The 22022-nt window shown below is 44.9% G+C and overlaps 1 protein-coding gene across 4 annotated transcripts in view; it reads right to left on the reverse strand.

The window, feature by feature from the left end:
* Nucleotides 1-11475: 11475 nt before the first annotated feature.
* Nucleotides 11476-22022, reverse strand: part of LOC139227617 (membrane progestin receptor gamma-B-like) — a 109287-nt gene continuing 98740 nt past the window's right edge. For all 4 annotated transcript variants that reach the window (XM_070858500.1, XM_070858497.1, XM_070858499.1 and 1 more), the window contains one exon: nt 11476-19750. In XM_070858500.1, coding sequence (XP_070714601.1) covers nt 19485-19750 — 266 coding nt within the window. In that variant the 3' untranslated portion in view covers nt 11476-19484. The remainder of the gene's footprint in view (nt 19751-22022) is intronic.

Below are 22022 nucleotides of genomic sequence, written 5' to 3' on the forward strand. Positions count from 1 at the left end.
CCGGCCTGGACCGAATCGCCATCGTACAGCCCGGCACTCCGCCTTGGGTGCCCGGGTCTCGTGGGTTTCTGCTGGCTCAGTGGCGGCTACCAAAGTCTCGTGCAGAGTGTGCAGCGGCCCTCCCCTTTAATTAAAGGGGAGGTGTGTTGCAGTGTGTTGGCGCTATGCGGAGCATCTGCCCCGGGAGCGCCCCTTGAAGGAAGCAGAGTGCCGGAGACAGTGATTCGCTTCCTTTGAGGGGCACACTGTCCAATTCCATGTCAGTGGCAGGACTTCTGAGCCGAGTGATTAAAGCCCCGCCCCTGAAAGGTTACCTCCCCCTATATGTATTGAGAGGATGCATGACAGGGTATGACAGGGTATGATGCTTATCTGATGCTTGGACCTGACTGAATGGCATATCAGAGACATGAAATGTTCCTCAAAGGTTTCACCAAAGAATTGGTAGCAGGTTATTTCAATGAATAAGCCTATATCATCAAAAACATTGAGTGTCCCTTTATACAGAGCTGATTGGTCCATCTGACGGTCCACTTGTAGCAATTGGTCCACTGAAACCATGTGACATTGGTCATGGATACTCGTGTTCGCATTTACAATTTAAACTGAAGCAAGTTTTTAACTCAGTTGAAAAGCCGAGTTGGTCAAAGCCGTAGGCCCCTGGATAATTCTGGGAGTAAATTTGTGAGCAGTTCTGGACAGAAGTGTCAGATCATGAGGCTGCTCGGTTCCAGTTCAAAAAAAAATTGTGAATGAGCAATTAAAAAAAAAATTCCACGGAACGTGGGCATTGCTGGCAAGGCCGGCATCTATTGCCCATTAACTTATTGACCTTGAGAAAGTGGTGGTGAGCTGCCTTCTTGAACCGCTGCAGTCGGTGTGGTGAAGGTGCTCCCACAGTGCTGTTCGGGAGGGAGTTCCAGGATTTTGACCCAGCGACAATGAAGGAACGGCGATATATTTCCAAGTCAGGATGGTGTGTGACTTGCCGAGTAAATTTGGCTACAATCTCTTTTTGTTTGGTTGTGTAGGAAGTGCATGAGTCGATCTTCCTGTTTCCTGGGATACACTTTTTGTATGAGGCCAGAGCCCTAGGGTTGTGAGGGTGGAAGTTTGTCGTGTTGGTGGAGGGAGCTGGAGAACAGACTTAGTGCAGCAAATGCTGTTGATTTGTTACATTAAAAATATATATAAAAATACATTGGAAATTGTGTGGTACAGTGGGTTTGACCTTTCACCTCTGGAGCAGGCACTCAAAGTCGTCATAGTTTGGTATAACTGAGGCCATTTAAGAGTCAACCAGATTGCTGTGGGAGGGCATAAGAACATAAGAATTATGAGCAGGAGTAGGCCATTTGGCCCCTTGAGCCTGTCCACCATCCAATAAGATCATGGCTCCACTTCCCTGCCCGCTCCCCATAACCCTTTACTCCCTTATCGCTCAAAAATCAATCTTTCTCCACCTTAAATATATTCAATGACCCAGCCTCCACAGCTCTCTGAGGCAGAGAATTCCACAGATTCATGACCCTCTGAGAGAAGAAATTCCTCTTCATTTCAGTTCTAAATGGGTGACCCCTTATTCTGAAACTATGCCCCCAGTTCTAGATTTCCCCCACGAGTGGAAACATCCTCTGCATCTACCTTGTCGAGCCCCCGCAGTAGCTTATATGTTTCAATAAGATCACCTCTCATTCTTCTGGACTCCAATGAATAGAGGCCCAACCTGCCTTCATAAGTCAACCCCTTCATCTCAGGAGTCAACCTTCTCGGAACTGCCTCCAATGCAAGCATATCCCTCCTTAAATAAGGTGACCAAAACTGTACACAGTACTTGAGGTGTGGTCTCACCATCAGCAGTCCCTCGAAATCAAGGAAGACTTGCTTCTACTCTGAAAGTGAGTTCTTAGGTGACTGAACAGTCCAATACAGGAATTACAGTCTCTGTCACAGATAGTGGTTGAAGGAAAGGGTGGGTGGGGAGTCTGGTTTGCCGCACGCTCTTTCCACTGCCCACGCTTGCTTTCTGCGACGAGACTCAAGGTGCTCAACGCCCTCCCGGATGCTCTTTCCTCCCAATAACCTGTACAGTTGTAGCAGGGCTTCCCTACTTTTATTCTCCATCCAGACCAGGTACGGTTGACAGATTTTCTTCCCTTAAGGCCATTAGTGAACCAGATGGGTTTTTACGACAATCCAGTAGTTTTTATATTCCAGATTTAATGAACTGAATTTAAATTCCCCAGTTGCCGTGGTGGGATTTGAACTCACGTCTCCAGATCATTAGTCCGGGCCTCTGGATTACTGGTCCAGTAACATCACCACCATGCTACCATTCCAGGTGAAGGAGGTCAACAAATATTATTTATATGTGATAAGATTTTAATGCATAAAGATAGACATAATGTTCGTTGCTTTGTCTCCCTCCATCTGTCAAACACTGACACTTGTGTTTTATTTTCAGTTTATATTAAACACATTAGCACTGGAGAGTGTGAAGATGAGATGCCCTTGGCTGATGGTTAATTGTATGAAAATATGTTGTAATTTCCATTTAATGTCCACATCACTTCAAATGCCTTTTCTTAATTAAACTAATCAATTGAAAATACCAAACAAAAGGGCCCCTATTTTTAAAGGAGCACAAACAGTAAACGACTTAAGCAAAACCAAGGGAAGCTTATAAAATTCAATAATACTATGACCCGCGTCACCATGCCCGCAGGTCCCTTGTTGTGGCCAATGGTCGCGGAAGGCATCAAGCGTACCGGTGGACACCGCGCGCTCTTTCTCCAGCGATACGTGGCAGCGGAAAAGAGGCAACCAGCCAGGGTGACCATCGCCCGGGGCAGCGCCCAACCTGGACCTGTAAATGACTACCTTGGCCAGGACTAGTAGCAGATCCATGAGGAGGTCTGCTGAATACACTCGATGTATTTGACCACAGTAACCTGGTGCAGTGGGAGTCACCATTATCAGTTACAATGGTAACCTGTTGCAGTGGGAGTCACTATTATTGGTTACAATGGTAGCCATGGTAACCTGTTGCAGTGGGAGTCACTATTATTGGTTATGATGGTAGCCATGGTAACCTGGTGCAGTGGGCGTCACCATTAGCAGTTACAATGGTAGCCATGGTAACCTGTTGCAGTGGGAGCAATAAAACCATGTCATGAACACATGCATGGCTAGTCACCTATTCTGCTCCCAGGCTGCCTGCAACCTTCCTGGCCTGGCTGGGTCCGTGTTTCCTACTTACACAGAGTGTGAGAGGTTACAGCCCCCTCTTCCACCACTTGAAAGGGCAGCTCCTCAACTTCTGCCTGCACTTCAGTCCCACCCTTCTTATCTTTGGCCACCCGGTGTGGGTATGTCGGAGGACCTCCTTCATGGGTCTGCTCCTGGGCCTGGCCAATGTGGCCAGCGGGCGGTCAAGGGGGTCGTTCAGCCCGACTGCCTGCCTCCCATCTGTGGCTACGTTCACACCAGGGTGTCCCCGGAGAGGGAGCACGCGATGTCCGCCAGTACGCTCGTGGCCTTCCGCGACCGGTAGGCACCACAAGGACTGGAGGACATAGTCAACAGCAGGAACCACATTTTGCTTTGATTTTTAAAAATGATTTATTCATGGGATGTGGGCATCGCTGGCAAGACTGGCATTTATTGCCCATCCTGAACTGTCCTTGAGAAGGTGATGGTGAGATGCCTTCTTGAACCGCTGCAGTCCGTGTGGTGCTGACTTTGTTGTAGCGGTTTGCTACAACTGAGTGTCTCGCTGGGCCATTTCAGAGAGCAGTTAAGAGTCAACCACATTGCTGTGGGTCTGGAGTCACATATAGGCCAGACCGGGTAAGGGCAGCAGATTTCCTTCCCTAATGGACATTAGTGAACCAGATGGGTTTTTCTGACAATCCGGTAGTTTCATGGTCACCATTACTGGTACAGATTGAAACTCCCTTATCCAGAACTTCCTTGCTTTAAATTAAGGGCCTTAGCTTAGGGGCCGGGATTAATAACTAAAAACTAAATCTCATTAATTAAATACATTAGAAATGGCAGGGCAGGCGGTGTGTTTCTGCTGTTGCATGTGGGAGCTGGTGGACCCCATTGAGGTCCATCGTGACCACATCTGCAGCAAGTGTCTGCAGCTCGAGGAACTTTGGCTCCGCACTGATGAGCTGGAAGCCGAGCTGCGGACACTACGACACATCAGGGAGGGCGAGAGTTATCTGGATGCCACGATCCAGGAGCTAGTCACATCAATTAGAGTAATTTATTCAAATTCGATCCGTGGTCAGGGACAGGAGGGTGTGACTACGAGTGAGGACAGTATGGGGAGTCAGGATGGAGTGATGGAGGAGCTTCGGCCCTTGCTCTTGCCAACAGGTTCAAGGCTCTTACTCCCTGTGTGGACGAGAGCAGGGACTGCAGGGAGGATGAGCAAACTGACCACAGCACCATGGTACAGGGGGCCATTCAAGTGGGGGGAGTAAAAGGAAACTTTGTAGTGATAGGGGACAATATAATTAGGGGGAAAGATAAGGTTCTCTGCAGCTGAGAGAGTGAGTCCCGAAGGCTGTGTTGCCTGCCCGGTGCCAGGGTTAAGGACATCTCCTCAGGGCTGAAGAGGAACTTGGAGTGCAAGGGGGAAGATCCAGTTGTCGTGGTCCATGTGGGTACCAATGACATAGATAGTACAAAGAAAGAAGTTCTGCTGAGGGATTATTAGCAGCTAGGGGCCAAATTAAAAAGCAAAACCATAAAGGTAATAATCTCTGGATTACTACCTGAGCCACGAGCAAATTTGCACAGGGCAAATAAGATCAGAGAGTTAAACATGTGGCTCAAAGACTGGTGTGGGAGAAATGGGTTTTGGTTCATGGGCCACTGGCACCAGTACTGGGATAAGAGGGTTCCGACGGGCTCCACTTAGACCGTGCTGGGACTAGGGTCCTGGCGAATCAAATAACTCGGGCTGTCGAGAGGGCTTTAAACTAATTAGTGGGGGGGAGGATTCAGGTGAGCGAAAGTTTAAAAAGTCAAAGAATAAGGAGAAGGCAATAGAGCAGGGTAACACTGGGGGAAATGAAAACCAGAGCATGACAGGAAGGGACAGAATGTATAAACATAAAGGTGAATCAGAAAGTGGGATCAAAGCAGGAAAAAAATGGTTAAAAAAAAACAAATTTAAAAGCTCTTTATCTGAATGCACGTAGCATTCATAACAAAATAGATGAGTTGACGGCACAAATAGATACAAATGGGTATGATCTGATAGCCATTACAGAGACGTGGTTGCAAGGTGATCAGGACTGGGAACTAAATATTCAGCGGCATTAGACAATTCAGAAGGACAGACAGAAAGGGAAAGGAGGTGGGGTAGCACTGTTAATAAAGGATGAGAAAGTAAACTAGCATGAAATATAAAAACAGATAGTTAGAGTTTCTGCAGTACATAAAAAGTAAAAGAGTGGCTAAAGTAAATGTTGGTCCCCTAGAGCATGAGACTGGGGAATTAATAATGGATAACAGGGAAATGGCAGAGACGTTGAACAAATATTTTGTATCGGTCTTCACGGTAGACGACACTAAAAACATCCCAATAGCGGATAATCAAGGGGCTATAGGAAGGGAGGAACTTAATTCAATCACTATCACAAATGAAGCAGTACTCAGTAAAATAATGGGACTAAAGGTGGACAAGTCCCCTGGACCTGATGGCTTATATCCTATGGTCTTAAAAGAAGTGCCAGCAGAGATAGCGGATGCATTGGTTGTAATCTACCAAAATTTCTTGGGTTCTGGGGTGGTCCCAGCAGATTGGAAAACTGCAAATGTAACACCCCTATTTAAAAAAGGAGGCAGACAGAAAGTAGGAAACTATAGACCAGTTAGCCTAACATCTGTAGTTGGGAAAATGCTGGAGTCCATTATTAAGGAAGCATTAGCGGGACATTTGGAAAAGCATAATTCAATCAAGCAGAGTCAGCATGGTTTTATGAAAGGGAAATCATGTTTGACAAATTTGCTAGAGTTCTTTGAGAATGTAACAAGCAGGACTCCCAGCCCCGATATCCCCTTGCTCAGTGCCTGTAACATCCAATTTAATGTGACCACCCCTCATGAAGAAAAATCCCTTATCCGGAACAGGCCAGGTCCCAAGGGTTCTGGATAAGTGAGGTTCAACCTGTACTAGCTTTTTAAGTGAAGTTTTATTTAATTAACTAAATTTAAATTCCCCAGCTGGGATTTAAACTCATGTCTTCAGATTATTAACCCAGGCTTCTAGATTACTAGTCCCATAACATAACCACTATGCTACCATATCCAACGTTAACCCAGTTCATGCTCATTCTAGCATGGGTTTTCTGCCGAAGTCTCCTTTTTGATTTACTTATGAATTGGAGTCGATTGTTTGTGCCCCTTTAAAAAGGGATCACTTTTGTTAACCTTTACTGATGGCAATTGTGTCACCCTAATTGGCATTTTATGAAAGAGTTAGTCAAATATTCTGGATGACTATTCGCTACAGATACCAGACTCACGTAATCTCCCACGGAGATATCAGAAGAGATCGGAGATACCAGGGGAGCTCGGTGATGTCGCACAGTGGAGCAGTAAAAGCAGAACTCAGCCACAAAGCTTTCAGCAATGGTGTACTGTTAGAATTTGCATGATGCATTCAGCCTGCCTGGAAGCTGCGGCAGTCTCTCGGTACATTAATACATGGCGGAGGTGCAGCAAATGATTGTAGGGGAGGTGCAGCAAATGAGGGTGCGGGGCCGAGAAGAGCCGAGGGTCCAGGGGCTGCAAGGGCCAGTCCACACTGCGATATGTGTGCGCACTCGGTCCGTGCAGCAGAGCAGGTCTCCAGTCGTCCTGGTTTACTCTTGCCACTGGATAAAAGCCTAGCTCTCAAGCCCGTGTGGTGGCTGGTGTGCAACAGTCACCACACGTTAAAGAAGTCCACGCACAGGCATTTTCCACTCCCTCAATTGGAGTTGAGGACTGGAACATCGGGTCCTTCATTGAAACATCGGCGAACTCATCCCTTTTGGTGTGGAAGCAAGTCATCCTCGTTCGAGGGACCACCTATGATGACTGTTATAATAAGTTGAATGCAGCTGGTAAAGCAGACATCGAACATCAGCCAGTGAACACGCCCTCCTCTCCCGTCATAACGTTCATATTTAAATAACTTTATTTACTTTCCCACAAACAGTGTACATTTGGTATTAGTTGTGAACAATGTAGCAAAAATAGAAAATCTTAAACAAGTTACAGTCTCAAATGTAGAATTCTCATCATTTAAGGGCGTTTGAGCAGCCAAGGAATCACAACAAGGTTGCAATTTTAGTGCAGTCATTTGATTACAGTAACCCGATTACAGCTCTCTATGCAGGAACAGAAACAGTTCAACAACCCAACGCACATTCCACGTAAATCCGAAACTACATATTTCAGAAGTATCAAAAATCACACAATAGCTTTTGCTAGGCTGAAGTAGCTTTGTACAAAGTTCTGGACGATTAAAAGCTAAGGCTGAAACACAGGGGTTGCACTCCCCACTTCTCTACATTATTTGCAAGCCTAAGACTGCACTCGAGGATAAGTTTGTGGTGTGAATACGAGACCGAGCTGACTTTGAAACAAAGTTAGACAGGACTCCCCCAGAGGAGGGAATCTCAACCCGCTTCACCACCAATTCATCGTGTTGGTGCAAAGCATAACTGCCTCACACCAATGGCACACATCTCTGCTGACTGAATCCTCTGTGGTGTTGTACCATAGTGTGCGAGAGTTCACAGTCTTTCTTCGATTTTAACTGATTTATTTATTTGCCACTTCACTTTGTGCTTATTGAGTTCTGGGGTGGGAGTGTTGCACAAGGGAAGGCTTTCTGAGTTAGATACAAGGTGCCAGCGTCCATCAATCCCAAGTCGTGTCTCGCCCAGGGAAAGATGTCAAGCAAATAGCAGGACACAACAACCTTCACCAATTCTTCACAACATCAGCCCATTCCATGCGATTTAGGGGCAATTTTGTGCTTTTGCCCCATGCCCACCCTCCACTGAAACAACTAGAGATAGTTCATAGAAGCATAGCAATTTACAGCACGGAAGGAGGCCATTTCGGCCCATCGTGTCCGTGCCGGCCAACAAAGAGCTATCCAGTCTATTCCCACTTTCCAGCTCTTGGTCCGTAGCCCTGTAGGTTACGGCGCTTCAAGTGCACATCCAAGTACTTTTTAAATGTGGTGAGGGTTTCTGCCTCTACCACCCTTTCAGGCAGTGAGTTCCAGACCCCCACCACCCTCTGGGTGAAAACATTTCCCCTCAAATCCCCTCTAAACCTCCGACCATGTCTCGTGTCTCGTGATACACTCTCTTTGTTGCACATCTTTGAGATGTCATTTTCCATAAATAAAGGCACAGAGATGGCAAAATGATCTGCAACGCTGGGTGATTATCCTCGTGCGCATGGCCGCAGATTGTGCTGATTTAGAATTCATTACAAGCCCGCAATTGCGAAAACATCATACATTTAAAAGAAAGTGTGAACATAAAAAAATTTACAAATTCAGATTGAAATTGTTTTAATTGTTAGAATATAAGAACATAAGAATTAGGAACAGGAGTAGGCCATCTAGCCCCTCGAGCCTGCTCCGCCATTCAACAAGATCATGGCTGATCTGGCCGTGGACTCAGCTCCACTTACCCGCCCGCTCCCTGTAACCCTTAATTCCCTTATTGGTTAAAAATCTATCTATCTGTGATTTGAATACATTCAATGAGCTAGCTTCTGAACAAAGAAATGGCTTTAAATTCAGACTGTGCATTTTTGGCTGAAGTTTCAGAGACTGGAGTCACCTGTGGGTCTCTGAGCAGCGTATCGGAGTTTCACTGGTGCTTTTGTCCCAAAGTGTTTTCTTTGCCCAAACTGATTACATTGTACGCTGTCTGCCAATATATATCTGTTAATATATTAAAAATCTTACATTTACACACACTTGTGTGCAACAGTCAGCTGTGGCTCAGTGGGTAGCATGCTCGCTTCTGAGTCAGATTGTGGGTTCAAGCCCTACTTTAGAGACCTGAGCACTGGCACTCCGTTAAACAGAGGCCCCGTCTGCCTGTTCAGGTGGATTGAATGGTAATATTTTGAAGAAGAGCAGAGCGCGATCTCCCCCGGTTTTCTGGTCAATATTTATCCCTCAACCAACATAACAAAAAAACCCAGATTATCTGGTCATTTATGACAATGTTGTTTGCGGAAGCTTGCTGTGCACAAATTAGCTGCCGCATTTCCTACAATGCAACAGTGGCTATGCTTCCACAGTACTTCGTTGGCTGTAAAGCGCTTTGGGACATCCTGAGGTTGTGAAAGGCGCTACAGAAATGCAAGTCTTTCTTTTTTCTTCATCTAGTTTTCCGTTAAATGCATCTATGCTATTCGTACTAAATACTCTTTGTGGTAGTGAGTTCCACATTCTACCCACTCTCTGGGTAAAAAAGTTCCTTTTAGTTCCCTATTTGCTTTATTGGTGACTATCTTTTTTGGATGGCCTCTGGTTTTGGAGGCATAAAATAAATACATTGAGAATCGTATGGTAATATCACGCTGCATATTTTCCAAGCATTTTATGTAACAAGAGACTGCAAATGTAACAGAAGATTCATCTGCTTATTTTAACAGACATGCCCTACATAAAATACAAGGACACACTATCCCTCCACAGGGTGAGTGCTAATAATCTGGATTTATAAAAAGAACATTGAAAACGTTAGATTAATGACAGCAACCTGTTTTACAACAAGCAGAAAAAAACAATATCTGGACAGTTTTTTGTTCTGTATACGTTTGGATCACGTACAAAGAACTGGACTGCAGTATTATCATGACTAAGGTGCCACAATACTCAGACAGGTAACGTTAAGAGTGTGATGTTGGTCGGTGGGAGGCCCTGGCCAAAGACCACCCTAAGTGGAGGAAGAGCATCCAGGAGGGCGCTGAGCACCTCGAGTCTCGTCGCCGAGAGCATGCAGAAAACAAGCGCAGGCAGCGGAAGGAGCATGCGGCAAACCAGACTCCCCACCCATCCTTTCCTTCAACCACTGTCTGTCCCTCCTGCGACAGAGACTGTAATTCCCGTATTGGGCTGTACAGTCACCTGAGAACTCACTGTTAGAGTGGAAGCAAGTCTTCCTCGATTTCGAGGGACTTGCCTATGATGATGATGTTATGTTGCTTGCTCTGTGTTGAACTCTCCCCAGCATGAACCATGCATCAGTGTTCCAGCCAATGCTCCCTTTTAATTTTTCTTTTGGGGGGTGCGTGGCCCCTGTAAGGAGCAGGCGTGGGTTTTTCCTGTTGAAAAGCTGGTAAGCCGTCTGTGCGGGGAGTCCAGAGCACTGCGCGGCCCATCGAAAAGGCAACGCTGGTGACAGCTTGTCTCAGTGGGTAGCAGAGTTACCAAACCTCCAGGATTACCCTGGAGTCTCCAGGAATGAATGGACCCGGGCAACACCCAGAAATTCAAAAAAATGGTGTGCTGTTTTCCGCCCAATTTCTTTGAACACTTTTGTTTATTAGAAAAGGAGGAGAGGGGGGAGACCGGGTTGGGCGGTTGGAGGCAGGAGGTCATGTGATGAAACCTCCAGGAATATGTCCGACCAGTGTTAGTGACCCTAGTTGGTAGCACCTCAGAGTCAACGAGTTGTGGCTTCTTGCCCAACTCAACCAGTCGAGGTTGATGTCCAGTGCAGTACTGCAGGAGTGCTGTGATGTCGGAGGAGTCATCCCACGGATGAGATTTTAAACTGAGGTCCTGCTCAGCTGATTCAGATGAACATTAAAGATCCCATGACCATATATATATATATAAAGAGGAGGAGGGAATCATCTCAATGACCAGGCCAATATTCCTCCACAACCAACACATCCAAACCAGACCGGTCATCCGCCTTATTGCTGTTTGTAGGATCTTGCTGTGTGCAAAATGACTGCCTGCACAGCAGCTAAACGAGACGGGTCAAGGTGCTACATAAATACAGGACTTTGCCAGCACGTGCGAGCAGAGCTCGGCCTCCCGGTGTCAGGGCCGGATGTGCATGAGTGTCAACACCCTGCTTTGTTTAAGCACGTTGGTCATTTTAAACCTTTCCCGGGCCAGTCAGCAAAACAATTTAAGGTTTGCATCGAGCTAGAGTTATCCCGTGCTCTGTGCAAAACCCGACAGGTTTTGAGGCCAACTTTCGGAGGGGGAGGCATCCCTTATCTCAGGGCCTCAGATCACTCGGGAGATATATCACCGACCTGACCGTGAGATGCAATGCCAATTCTGTCGTGATGTGCTCCCAAATCCACTTTGAAAAAGTAGTAGTGTAACAACACGCTAAATCATTTCCTGTCTTCTTCCTCCAACTTCCCACTCTCCCTCCTCCCTCCCCCCTCCCCCCCCCAAAAAGAACGGCTGCAGCTGCTAATTGATGACTCTACAATCCGTAAACCACTTTTGACAATATTGTTGGGGTAACCCTTCGGACCTTAGTTTCTGCTTGTTCAGCAGGATAAAGGTTAATGAACTAAAAGCGATTAACTCAGAGGTTTCTAGACTCACGTAGATCTGGGGATTCTGCACGCACCTCTCCCTATATTACAGAACTGAGGAAGCACTCAGGACATTTTTAAGCCATTGTCTGTATTTCTAAAAGGAAACAAAATGGTTACTTCAGCAACCATCAATACCCGTTGGTAAACCAGTTACAGTTCCCATGATTAATCAATAGTACTTTAGCCATAATTACGTTTAAACACCCTTTGTAATTGTATCCCATCATTTCTACAAAACAGCACCGTGCTCTTTATAAAAAGCAACATTGTGTCGCTCTGAAAGATATATTAATAACGGCAAAGTATTTTTCTCATTTTGCGATGGGGCCTGACTGCTGCCTACGGACCGGAAGTAGTTGCCCATGCACAGTTCCAGTGTTTTGTTTTGTTTGTTGTCCCAGGACTTCCCAAAGTGAGGGATGAAGAAACGGATTTAGATAATAACTTAAATAAAATTCGAACTGTGAGTTTATTTTTTAAAGTTGTCGTTTGTCTTTCGAGACAGCGGTTCTTAAACTAGAAAAATCACCAACCTAGTAACATTAATCAAACTATAGTAACATTAATAAAACAAAGTTAAATTAATCCAACCACGGTAACATTCGTGAAACTTTATTGGTGGTGTGTTTCAGCACTTCTCAAATCCTCCATCTGTTGTGGTGAATATTATTCGTTAGATTTGGGACGTGACAGTTATGTGCAGCATGCTTTTTCTCACACCAGCCACCTGATGGCTGACCGGGAGAGGCCAGACATTTTTCGAAGTCAGATTGCCAATTTACATCGGATTACACAGGATATACGACACAGAAACAGGCCATTCGGCCCAACCAGTCCGTGCCGGTGTTTATGCTCCACTCGAGCCTCTTCCCTCCTTCGTCATCAAAATCTATCGGCATAACCCTCTATTCCCTTCTCCCTCATATGCTTGTCTAGCCTCCCCTTAAATGCATCGATACTATTCACTTCAACCACTCCCTGTGGTAGCAAGTTCCACATTCTCACCACTCTCTGGGTTAAATAAGTTTTTTTCTGAATTCCCTATTAGATTTCTTGGTGACTATCTTATATTGATGGCCTCTAGTTATGCTCGTCCCCACAAGTGGAAACACTCTCTCTGTATCCACTCTATCAAAACCTTTCATCATTTTAAAGACCTCTATTAGGTCATCCCTCAGTGATCCTTACTGTCAGAAGCCAAGAAGACTTCATTTGCAACAAACTGAATCCAGGTTCAAGAGATAAAATCCCAGCAGCTCTCAATTACATATATTAATAACCTCACATTCTTTTTTTTCTTCTTTAGAAGCAATTAGATATGATTTTACAATCACTATTCACAAACATATATAGTTTTTCAATAATCTAATGAACCCTCAGAAAGAATTGATTCTTAAAACTCAGCACTTTGAGAGAACATTGTATCTAATTTTCAATATAATTGATCATTGCACCAAATTGCTATTTAAGTAACTAGCTTCTCCAAATGTAATATGTAATCAAACCTTATATTCTATAAAGTTAAGGCACCATCTAAAGTTTGTTCCAGTTATTAAAATCTGCATTAGTATTTCCATTAGAGGAATTGGGTTAGAGTGGTTAAGTTAGTTAAATGATGCTCTATGGCTGGAGATTGGGTGGGGCAAGGGGAGAGGTAATGGGGGAAGACAGACTTTCTGCCCTATTTGGTGAATAATTGGTTCACCATTCTTAGCCAAGGCAGCAAAACATCCTGTGTACGTTTGCAGATTCTGCTCAAAACCAACAACAAATTATTGAACGAATTTCTAAAACTGTGTTTTCACAAATAACATTTCGAACACTTCGCAGAAGGAATTTCAGCAGAATCTGTAGTTGTTTGCAATCAGTTGTGATTCTCACTTCCCCTACGTGTGAACAATATTATATTGGCCATGGGAGTCACACCCACTCGGTATTTGCATACAGAGTTAAGGGCCAATATGTTGAACATGCATCCAAGGCTTGAAATAGCACTTAGCAGGAAAATGTTGCATTAGGTGCATCTCCATCAACATTCCCAGATGGCTTTCAGATACAATTTGGATTGAAATTTGCTATCACGTCTATCTTATCACCACCCTATAACATCACAATAACATGAACAGATGTGTGACCATCAGCAGTAATTATTCACATTACATTCTCGTAAATAGATTTTCTATGTTCTTTCTTAACAAATGAGTTTTATGACTGAGCGATACATTGGCGCAGAAGTTAAGCCTGTCCAAAGCGTATCTTATGTCCAGTTTTAGCCTTTGCCCCATATACTGGTCATTGATAGCTAGACATTGCCAAAAAGATCAAAGAAGAATGCATTGAAGATTGCTTAAAGAATATTCTGATGATACTTTTCAAATAATCTCAGCTCCTTATCCTCACCACCACCAAAGTGCTGAAATCAAGACTCAACACACCGTTTCCTAATCCAACTTCATTCTTTCCCAGGATCTCAATCCGTGAACTCCTCCCCTCCTTTCTACAATTTACAGGCTTTTGAAATAAGACCATAAGAACATAAAAAAATAGGAGCAGGAGTTGGCCATTTGGCTCCTTGAGCCTGCTCCGCCATTCAATGAGATCATGGCTGATCTTCAACCTCAACTCCACTTTACTGCACTGTCCCCATAGCCCTTGATTCCTGAAATCTGAACTTGTTCTTGCTGAATCAATACGGCTTGATCTATCTCATCATCTTTCCTACTCTTTTCAGCCATGGTGATGTCCTGCACTGTGGTCTTCACCTGCCACCTGGGTCTCCGAATAAAAACAATCTTATGGGTCCCGGATCAAATTTATCTTCTTGTTTTCTCTCCATCCCCTTTCCAAGCTATGTTCCCAGATGCCAGGAGGTATGTGTGTGTGTGTGTGTGAGAGAGTGGTCTGGGCATGCTTCAATGGCATGCTACATTTGGTGGTCTGCCTTCAATACATTAGTCGACTCAGCCCATCCCCTGGATGACCAGCCAGTGCTTCTCATGCCACACAATGTACATAAAGCAACAGTCCCCTAAGAATGTTTATTTGAATAAAGGATTAACGGGATCTGAAGAAATACTCCCCGAGACATCTTATTCAGCCATCGCTTCAACCACAACACCCAATGGCCCTGCAACCCACCATGTTGAAACCAAGATTCATCGCAGTCCAATTCTAATTCATCTCCTACTCCTGCCCATGCTTTCCCCGGTGTTCAAAACCGTGAAACTCCCTAATGTTCTGAGTCTCCTCTTCCTGCTACAGTCTACACAAACCCAAACTTATGGCCAACTGCCTTTTGGATTACCTTGTCTTTGCTCTACAGCCATGGTGATGTCCTACACTTTGGGCCGTCAACCAGGTTTATCAATTTGAAAAAATCCGCGATCTGTGTTATAGTAATAATAAGATTGTACCAAGTGACGGAACGTGCCAATAACCCATGGGATTTGCTTACTAGATGAATGTGTCAAAGTTGCCCAATTTGAAGGAGGAAGGATCTCATGCTGATGCAGATACGATGGTAAGTACTGCAGGGAATTGAATACATCCAGGGTGATCTCTTGGACAAGTGTCGATCGCCTGGGTGGGTCGGAGAGGAATTTTCCCAGATTTTTTTTTCTCTTAAATTGGGCGGGGTTTTTATCTGGTTTTTGCCTCTCGCAGGAGATCACATGGCTCCGGTTGGGGTGGAGTGTAGAAGGTTTCATTATAAGGGGTGTTGTAGTTGTGTGGGGCAGACTGGTTGGGCTGAGTGCTCTTTACCTTTCCATTGTTCATTGTTCGTAGGTTTATATGTAACCTTCAGGGCTGCTGACCAAGGGCCGTGCGGCTCTTTGTCGGCCGGCGTGGACACGATGGGCCAAAATGGCCTCCTTCTGCCCTGTAAATTTCTATGTTTCTATCTCCCTGCTTACAGGGATAGGAAAGTACAGTCAATGTACACAATTGTGCATAAATCTATTTCACTATTGTCTTGGCTGCAGCCAAGAGGGATTCAGAGCATCTCTCCTTTGCCACCGCTCTGTTTATGTGGATCCAGAGAATAGCAAGGCACGGTGATGTCTACAGGGTTGGTGTCCACAGTGGGAACCACCACCCCCTCCCAAGTTCCCCTCCAAGTCACACACCATCCTGGCTTGGAAATATATCGGCTATTCCTTCATCGTTGCTAGGTCACAATCCTGGAACTCCCTCCCTAACAGCACTGTGGGAGCACCTTCACCACACGGATTGCAGCGGTTCAAGAAGGTGGCTCACCACCACCTTCTCGAGGGCAATTAGGGATGGGCAATAAATGCTGGCCTCGCCAGTGACTCCCACATCCCAGGAACGAATATATTTTTTTTAAAGTCCCAGGGACACAAGGAGGGGAAAGTTAGGGTCGAGGGAAGGGAGAGATAGCGGATCAGCTGCTGGGTGCAAATCCCCCTCCCGACTACCTTCACATATATTGGGGCAATTCTGATGCAACGGGTTGGATCTGTACCCCAAAGAGCAACAGTTGTAACAGAAAACATGCTTTCAACTTCTGACAACCAGATCAAGATTATCTAGAAATAACATCATAGAAACTGTGCATTCCGTCCAGCCAGCTCGTGTTGGGTCTTTATCCTCCACAAGTGGTCCTATCCCACGTGTCCGCTCTGTTCCCACATCCCTTTATTCCCACTGCTGTCTACCTCCCACATTACAACAGTGACTACACTCCAAAAGTACTTCATTGGCTGTAAAGCGCTTTGAGATGTCCGGTGGTCTTACTTTCTTCTTTCTCCTATCTAATCCAGCCTTAAGTGTTGGCAAAGCTTTTCCTTCAATCAGTAGAGCATTCCACAACTCTTTGGAAAAAAGAAATATGTTCCTCCGGCTTGCTTATCCTAAATCTCTTACATATAATCTTATTTCCGTGTTCCCTCTCTCTGGACCCCTCAATCACTGGAAACCGTCTGTTTCTATCCACTGTGCCCCATCCCGTCAAATGATCAACGTCTGCAAAATCGCGACATGTCTTTAAGCTACTGATGCCAAAGACATCCAATCCCTTTCAAAATTGTACTTGGATTGACATTCCCTGCAACTATATTAACTAGAAAATCAATCATTGATGGATGGATGAATGCTTTGAGCTTTAGAGTCGCGGCTTAACATTAAGGAATTGCAAATGCAAACTTCAGGGCTTATATTTTAAAAATAAAGCTTTGTAGGCTGTCCCACATTCACAGAAAACTGGCACAGATGTTGAGCCAAGACTAGCATCCTCCAAATCAAAGGGCTGTGAAAAAAAAATTGGCATCCTCTACACATCATTCTTTTCACTTTGAAATAACGAACAAAGCAATTTGACGTAATCATGTTAAAACTTCGGATCACACAACACTGCTACACCACAGGGGTAACGAAGGCAACCAGCATAGATCCATTTAAGGGAATTCTCGATAAACATGAGAGAGAAAGGAATCGAGGGATCTGTTGATGGGGCGAGATGAAGAAAAGTGGGAAGAGACTCGTGTGGAGCATAAACACCGGCACGGAAGGAGGCCATTCGGCCCATCGTTTCTGTGCCGGCCGAAAAAAGAGCTATCCAGGCTAACCTACTTATCAGCTCTTGGTCCATGTGACACTTTAAATACATATCCAAGTACTTTTTAAATACAATGAGGGTTTCTACCTCTACCATCCTTTCAGGCAATGAGTTCCAGACCCACACCACCCTCTGGGTGAAAGAAACTCTCTCATCTCCACTCTAAACCTTCTACCAATTACTTTAAATCTATGCCCCCTGGTTATTGACCTCTCTGCTAAGGGAAATAGGTCCTTCCTATCCACTCTATCCAGGCCCCTCATAATTTTATACACCTCAATCAAGTCTCCCCTCAGCCTCCTCTGTTCCAAAGAAAAGAACCTCAGCCTATCCAATCTTTCCTCGTAGCTAAAATTCTCCAGTCCAGGCAACATCCTCGTAAATCCAGTTGGTCCAGAAAGTTCTCAAATATAAAGTGGTCACAAGTGGCGCCAAGTTGTGCTGTGTGAATGTCCGAAGGTTTAGAACATGTTTATATCAAATTTCTTTGTTTGTCAGTTTAACATAAATGTTCAAAATAAATGGATTGGGTTCTCTGTTAAAATGGTGGACAAAGTATTCGTATGCTCTCACACAATTAGAAGTCTAATTTTCCACTTTGTTCTTGTGTTGATTAAGATTAGTAAGTTACCGTTTCCCACATTACAACAGTGACTACACTTCAAAAGTGCTGTAAAGCACTTTGGGACTTCCTGAGGTCGTGAAAGGTGCTATATAAATGCAAGTCTTTCTTTCTTACCTGACCAATTCTTTCCCATAGAAACATTTTAGAAGATTTTGGCTATTTCTGTTGGATTGTTGTCCCTTTCCTTATGTTGTTTGGTGCTGTTTCTACAGTTCCTTAAAGACCATCACAGTCACTGGACTGAAAAAATGCAACATTTGTTGAGATTTTGTATTCCAGTTCCCCTTAAATTGCTCCTTAAACCTCTTTGCTCTAAGGAGAACTATCACAGTCTCTAGTTTTTCCACGTGACTGAAGTCCCGCATCCCTGGTACCATTCTAGTCAATCTCCTCGCCACCCGCTCCAAGGCCTGGACATCCTTCCTAAAGTGTGGTGTGCGTTTAGTAATGAACTGCGTATCTGAAACTCATATCTGAAGCTCATATCTGCATCGTTGAGGGAAGTGCTGTTAATTCACTGAAATCAATACATTTCAATCTAAGGTCACAAATATAAAAGGAATTCTTAGAAAACAAAAACTGGGTACATTTTTGACAGGTGGGAGGGGAGCATTCCTCTGGTAAATGTCCTTAGAAAAAGCATTCTCCTGTTCTTTTACAGCCTCTTTTTATTCATTTCCCTTGCCGTGATAAGCATAGGAACTGTTGACAATGTGGCTAACACATGGCAGTCAGAGGAAATCTCCGCCCATGGTTTCCGAGGAAGTTACGCACCAAACATGAAGCTTTTCTCTAACTTCAAGAGAAAAAAAGATCTGTTTCTGGGCAAGAGCTGGTCTTTCCAAGAAGGGCAACAAGCACGTGAACCAATTTTCAAGAGTCCACATTTAGATATCGATGTAGAGTGAAATTTTACCCCAGGGAAATGGCATCTCGGGGTTCCTGCCATTCTTCCTGCTGAAGTTACGGCTGAAGATTGGGAACGCCAGCGGGAATTTTACCCCGTAGCGTTTGGTTGCAGTATCTACAGCCACAGGTAGGGGCAATATTGAGACTACTTCCTTGAACTTCTCAGGAACACGGCCCCAAGTTGGGTCTGACACAGGCCAACAGTGATGACTCGTTCTCCTTATATTTGTTAACAATTAGCCCTGAACCAACCTAATGACAAGAACACACACTGCTCCAGTTACCACAAAACATGTCTATTCCCCTTCCCCAAACTCGCAAAGCCAGGCCTCTCAGAATATACCACAATCAATTCTGCTCCAGAGAAAAGGCACAATGCTATTTTCCACCCTGAGGTTGGGTGTGAGTGAGAGAGCTTTTGCCTCCTTTAACTGGAGGAAGTGCATACCCGAATACCAGAGGTGAAACAGCTGGACGGACCTTCAACTTGCCCCCAAGGGCAGTTTTATAACCAAGTTAAATAAAAACCCTCGTGGTGTAATCTAACTATTCATAGCACCAGGCACGAGCATATTAAAGATTCCCACACACCCATTAAAGGCACAGCCTATCGTTTGAGAGATGCATTCGTTTTAAACAGGAATGTACTTAATTTCTTGGATAATCACAGTATTTAACTGAAGCGGTATTCCATGGGCTTCTGTTCCTTCAGTAATCTCAGCCTCTTCTTCAGCTGGGGTCGAGATGAGGTGCGCCATCCTAATCGATCTTGAACTTCTCGTTCACCCATTCATATTTCCGTTCAGGTAGCTTTGGTGTCCAGTACAGAGCCAGGGAGAAGAGAGCTATGATGAGGAGGTTCAGCAAAAGGGAGAAGCCGACAGCACCTATGGTGTCCACGAAAGAGGGTAATGGGGCGTGAAGTGTGAGCCAAGCGTGTCGTGATGACATGTCCATGATTATGGCTTTCATCTGGAAGTGTGTGCCGATGATTGCGCAGATGTGAAACAGCTGGTGGCTATGACCTGAAAGGTACATTCAGAAAGAAGGTTGTCACAAAGCGTGCAAACATTAGACAACAGCAATTTGTTTCACTGAGAGGTGATCTTATTGAAACGTTTAAAATTCTGACAGGGTAGATGCAGAGACGATGTTTCCCCTTGTGGGAGATTCTAAAACTAGGGAAGTCTTACCACAACTGTACAGGGCATTGGTGAGGCCACATCTGGAGTACTGCCTACAGTTTTGGTCTCCTTATTTAAGGAGGGATATACTTGCATTGGAGGCAGTTCAGAGAAGGTTCACGAGGTTGATTCCTGGGATGAAGGGGTTGTCTTGTGAGGAAAGGTTGAGCAGGTTGAACCTATACTCATTGGAGTTTAGAAGAATGAAAGATGATCTTATTGAAACATATAAGATTCTGAGGGGGCTTGACAGGGTAGATGCAGAGAGGATGTTTCCCCTCGTGGGAGAATCTAGAACTAGGGGGCATAGTTTCAGAATAAGGGGTCGCTCATTTAAAACAGAAATAAGGAGGAATTTCTTCTCTCAGAGGGTCGTGAATCTTTGGAATTCTCTACCCCAGAGAGCTTTTGAGGGTGGGTCATTGAATATATTTAAGGTGGAGATAGTCAGATTTTTGAACGATAATGAAGTCAAGGGTTATGGGGAGCGGGCAGGGAAGTGGAGTTGAGGCCAAGATCAGATCAGCCATGATCTTATTGAATGGCGGAGCAGGCTCGAGGGGCCAGATGGCCTACTTCTACTCCTATTTCTTATGTTCTTGCACCTTTAATGTAATAAAACGTCCCCAAGGCGCTTCACAAGAGTATTATGAGACAAAAAAATTGACACCGAGCCGCATAAGGAGAAATTAGGGCAGGTGACCAAAAGCTTGCTCAAAGAGGTAGGTTCTCAAAAGCATGTTAAAACGTCTCATCTACAAAAGGAAGTTGCAAGTAGCAGGTTTGTGCTCTTAATTTCTCACACACCCAGTTCTCTTATCTCACCACCTCAGAAGGGAAGGGACATTACTTCCGAGTGATCAGTTACAGACACCTGGAGGGATTTCTATGCAGGCACACTCTTCCCATAATACATTGCAAAATGGAAAGTACTCTATTGAAACTGCGTGACTTCCAGGCTTTACAGGGGAGGTCCTGTTGAAAGCGGATGCTGATGAAACAATTCAGGGTATAATGGAGTGGCAGCCCACAATTCTCCACATAATGAGTAGGGAAGTCCTGCTGCAACTGTACAGGGTGTTGGTGAGACCACACCTGGAGTATTGTGTACAGTTTTGGTCTCCGTATTTAAGGAGGGATATACTTGCATTGGAGGCAGTTCAGAGAAGGTTCACGAGGTTGATTCCTGGGGTTGCCTTATGAGGAAAGGTTGAGTAGGTTGGGCCTATACTCATTGGAGTTTAGAAGAATGAGAGGTGATATTGAAATATGAGGGGGCTTGACAGGGTAGATGCTGAGAGGATGTTTCCCCTCGTGGGTGGATCTAGAACTAGGGGGCATAGTTTCAGAATAAGGTGTCGCCCATTTAAGATGGAGATGAGGAAGAATTTCTTCTCTCAGAGGGTCGTGAATCTTTGGAATTCTCTGACCGAGAGAGCTGTGGAGGCTGGGTCATTGAATATATTTAAGGTGGAGATAGACATATTTTTGAATGATAAGGGAGTTAAGGGTTATGGGGAGCGGGCAGGGAAGTGGAATTGAGGCCAAGATCAGATCAGCCATGATCTTATTGAATGGCGGAGCAGACTCGAGGAGTCGAATGGCCGACTCCTGCTCCTATTTCTTAGTTGTGCACTGGCTGGAGGTCAAGCATTGCTCCGCAGGAAGTGGCGTTAGGTGTAGACCACTCACTCAAACACTTCCACGGGGGGCATTAGCGTTCAGGGGCAGACAGTAGCATTGCAGTGGCCTGTGAGCAGTTTGCCCTGTGCTGTCTGAGACAGGGGGTACATGGGGACTGATCCAGGCCGTTCCCTCAGCCACCCTCCTCTGAACAGAACTCTCACCCTGAGGAGCCTTCAGACCTGGGCAAAATAATGGCAAATACCTTTTAAAAACAACAACAACAGGGAATTTATCCTTCAATCGACATAACACAAGAACAGATTATCTGGTCATTATAATATTGCTGTTTGTGGGAGCTTGCTGTGCACAAATTGGCTGCCGTGTTTCCCACATTACAACAGGGACTGCACTCCAAAAAGTGCTTCATTGGCTGTAAAGTGCTTTGGGACGTCCTGAGGACGTGAAAGGCGCTATATAAATGTAAGTC

This window comes from Pristiophorus japonicus, chromosome 17 (genome assembly GCF_044704955.1).
Source record: "Pristiophorus japonicus isolate sPriJap1 chromosome 17, sPriJap1.hap1, whole genome shotgun sequence".
NCBI lineage: Eukaryota > Metazoa > Chordata > Chondrichthyes > Pristiophoridae > Pristiophorus > Pristiophorus japonicus.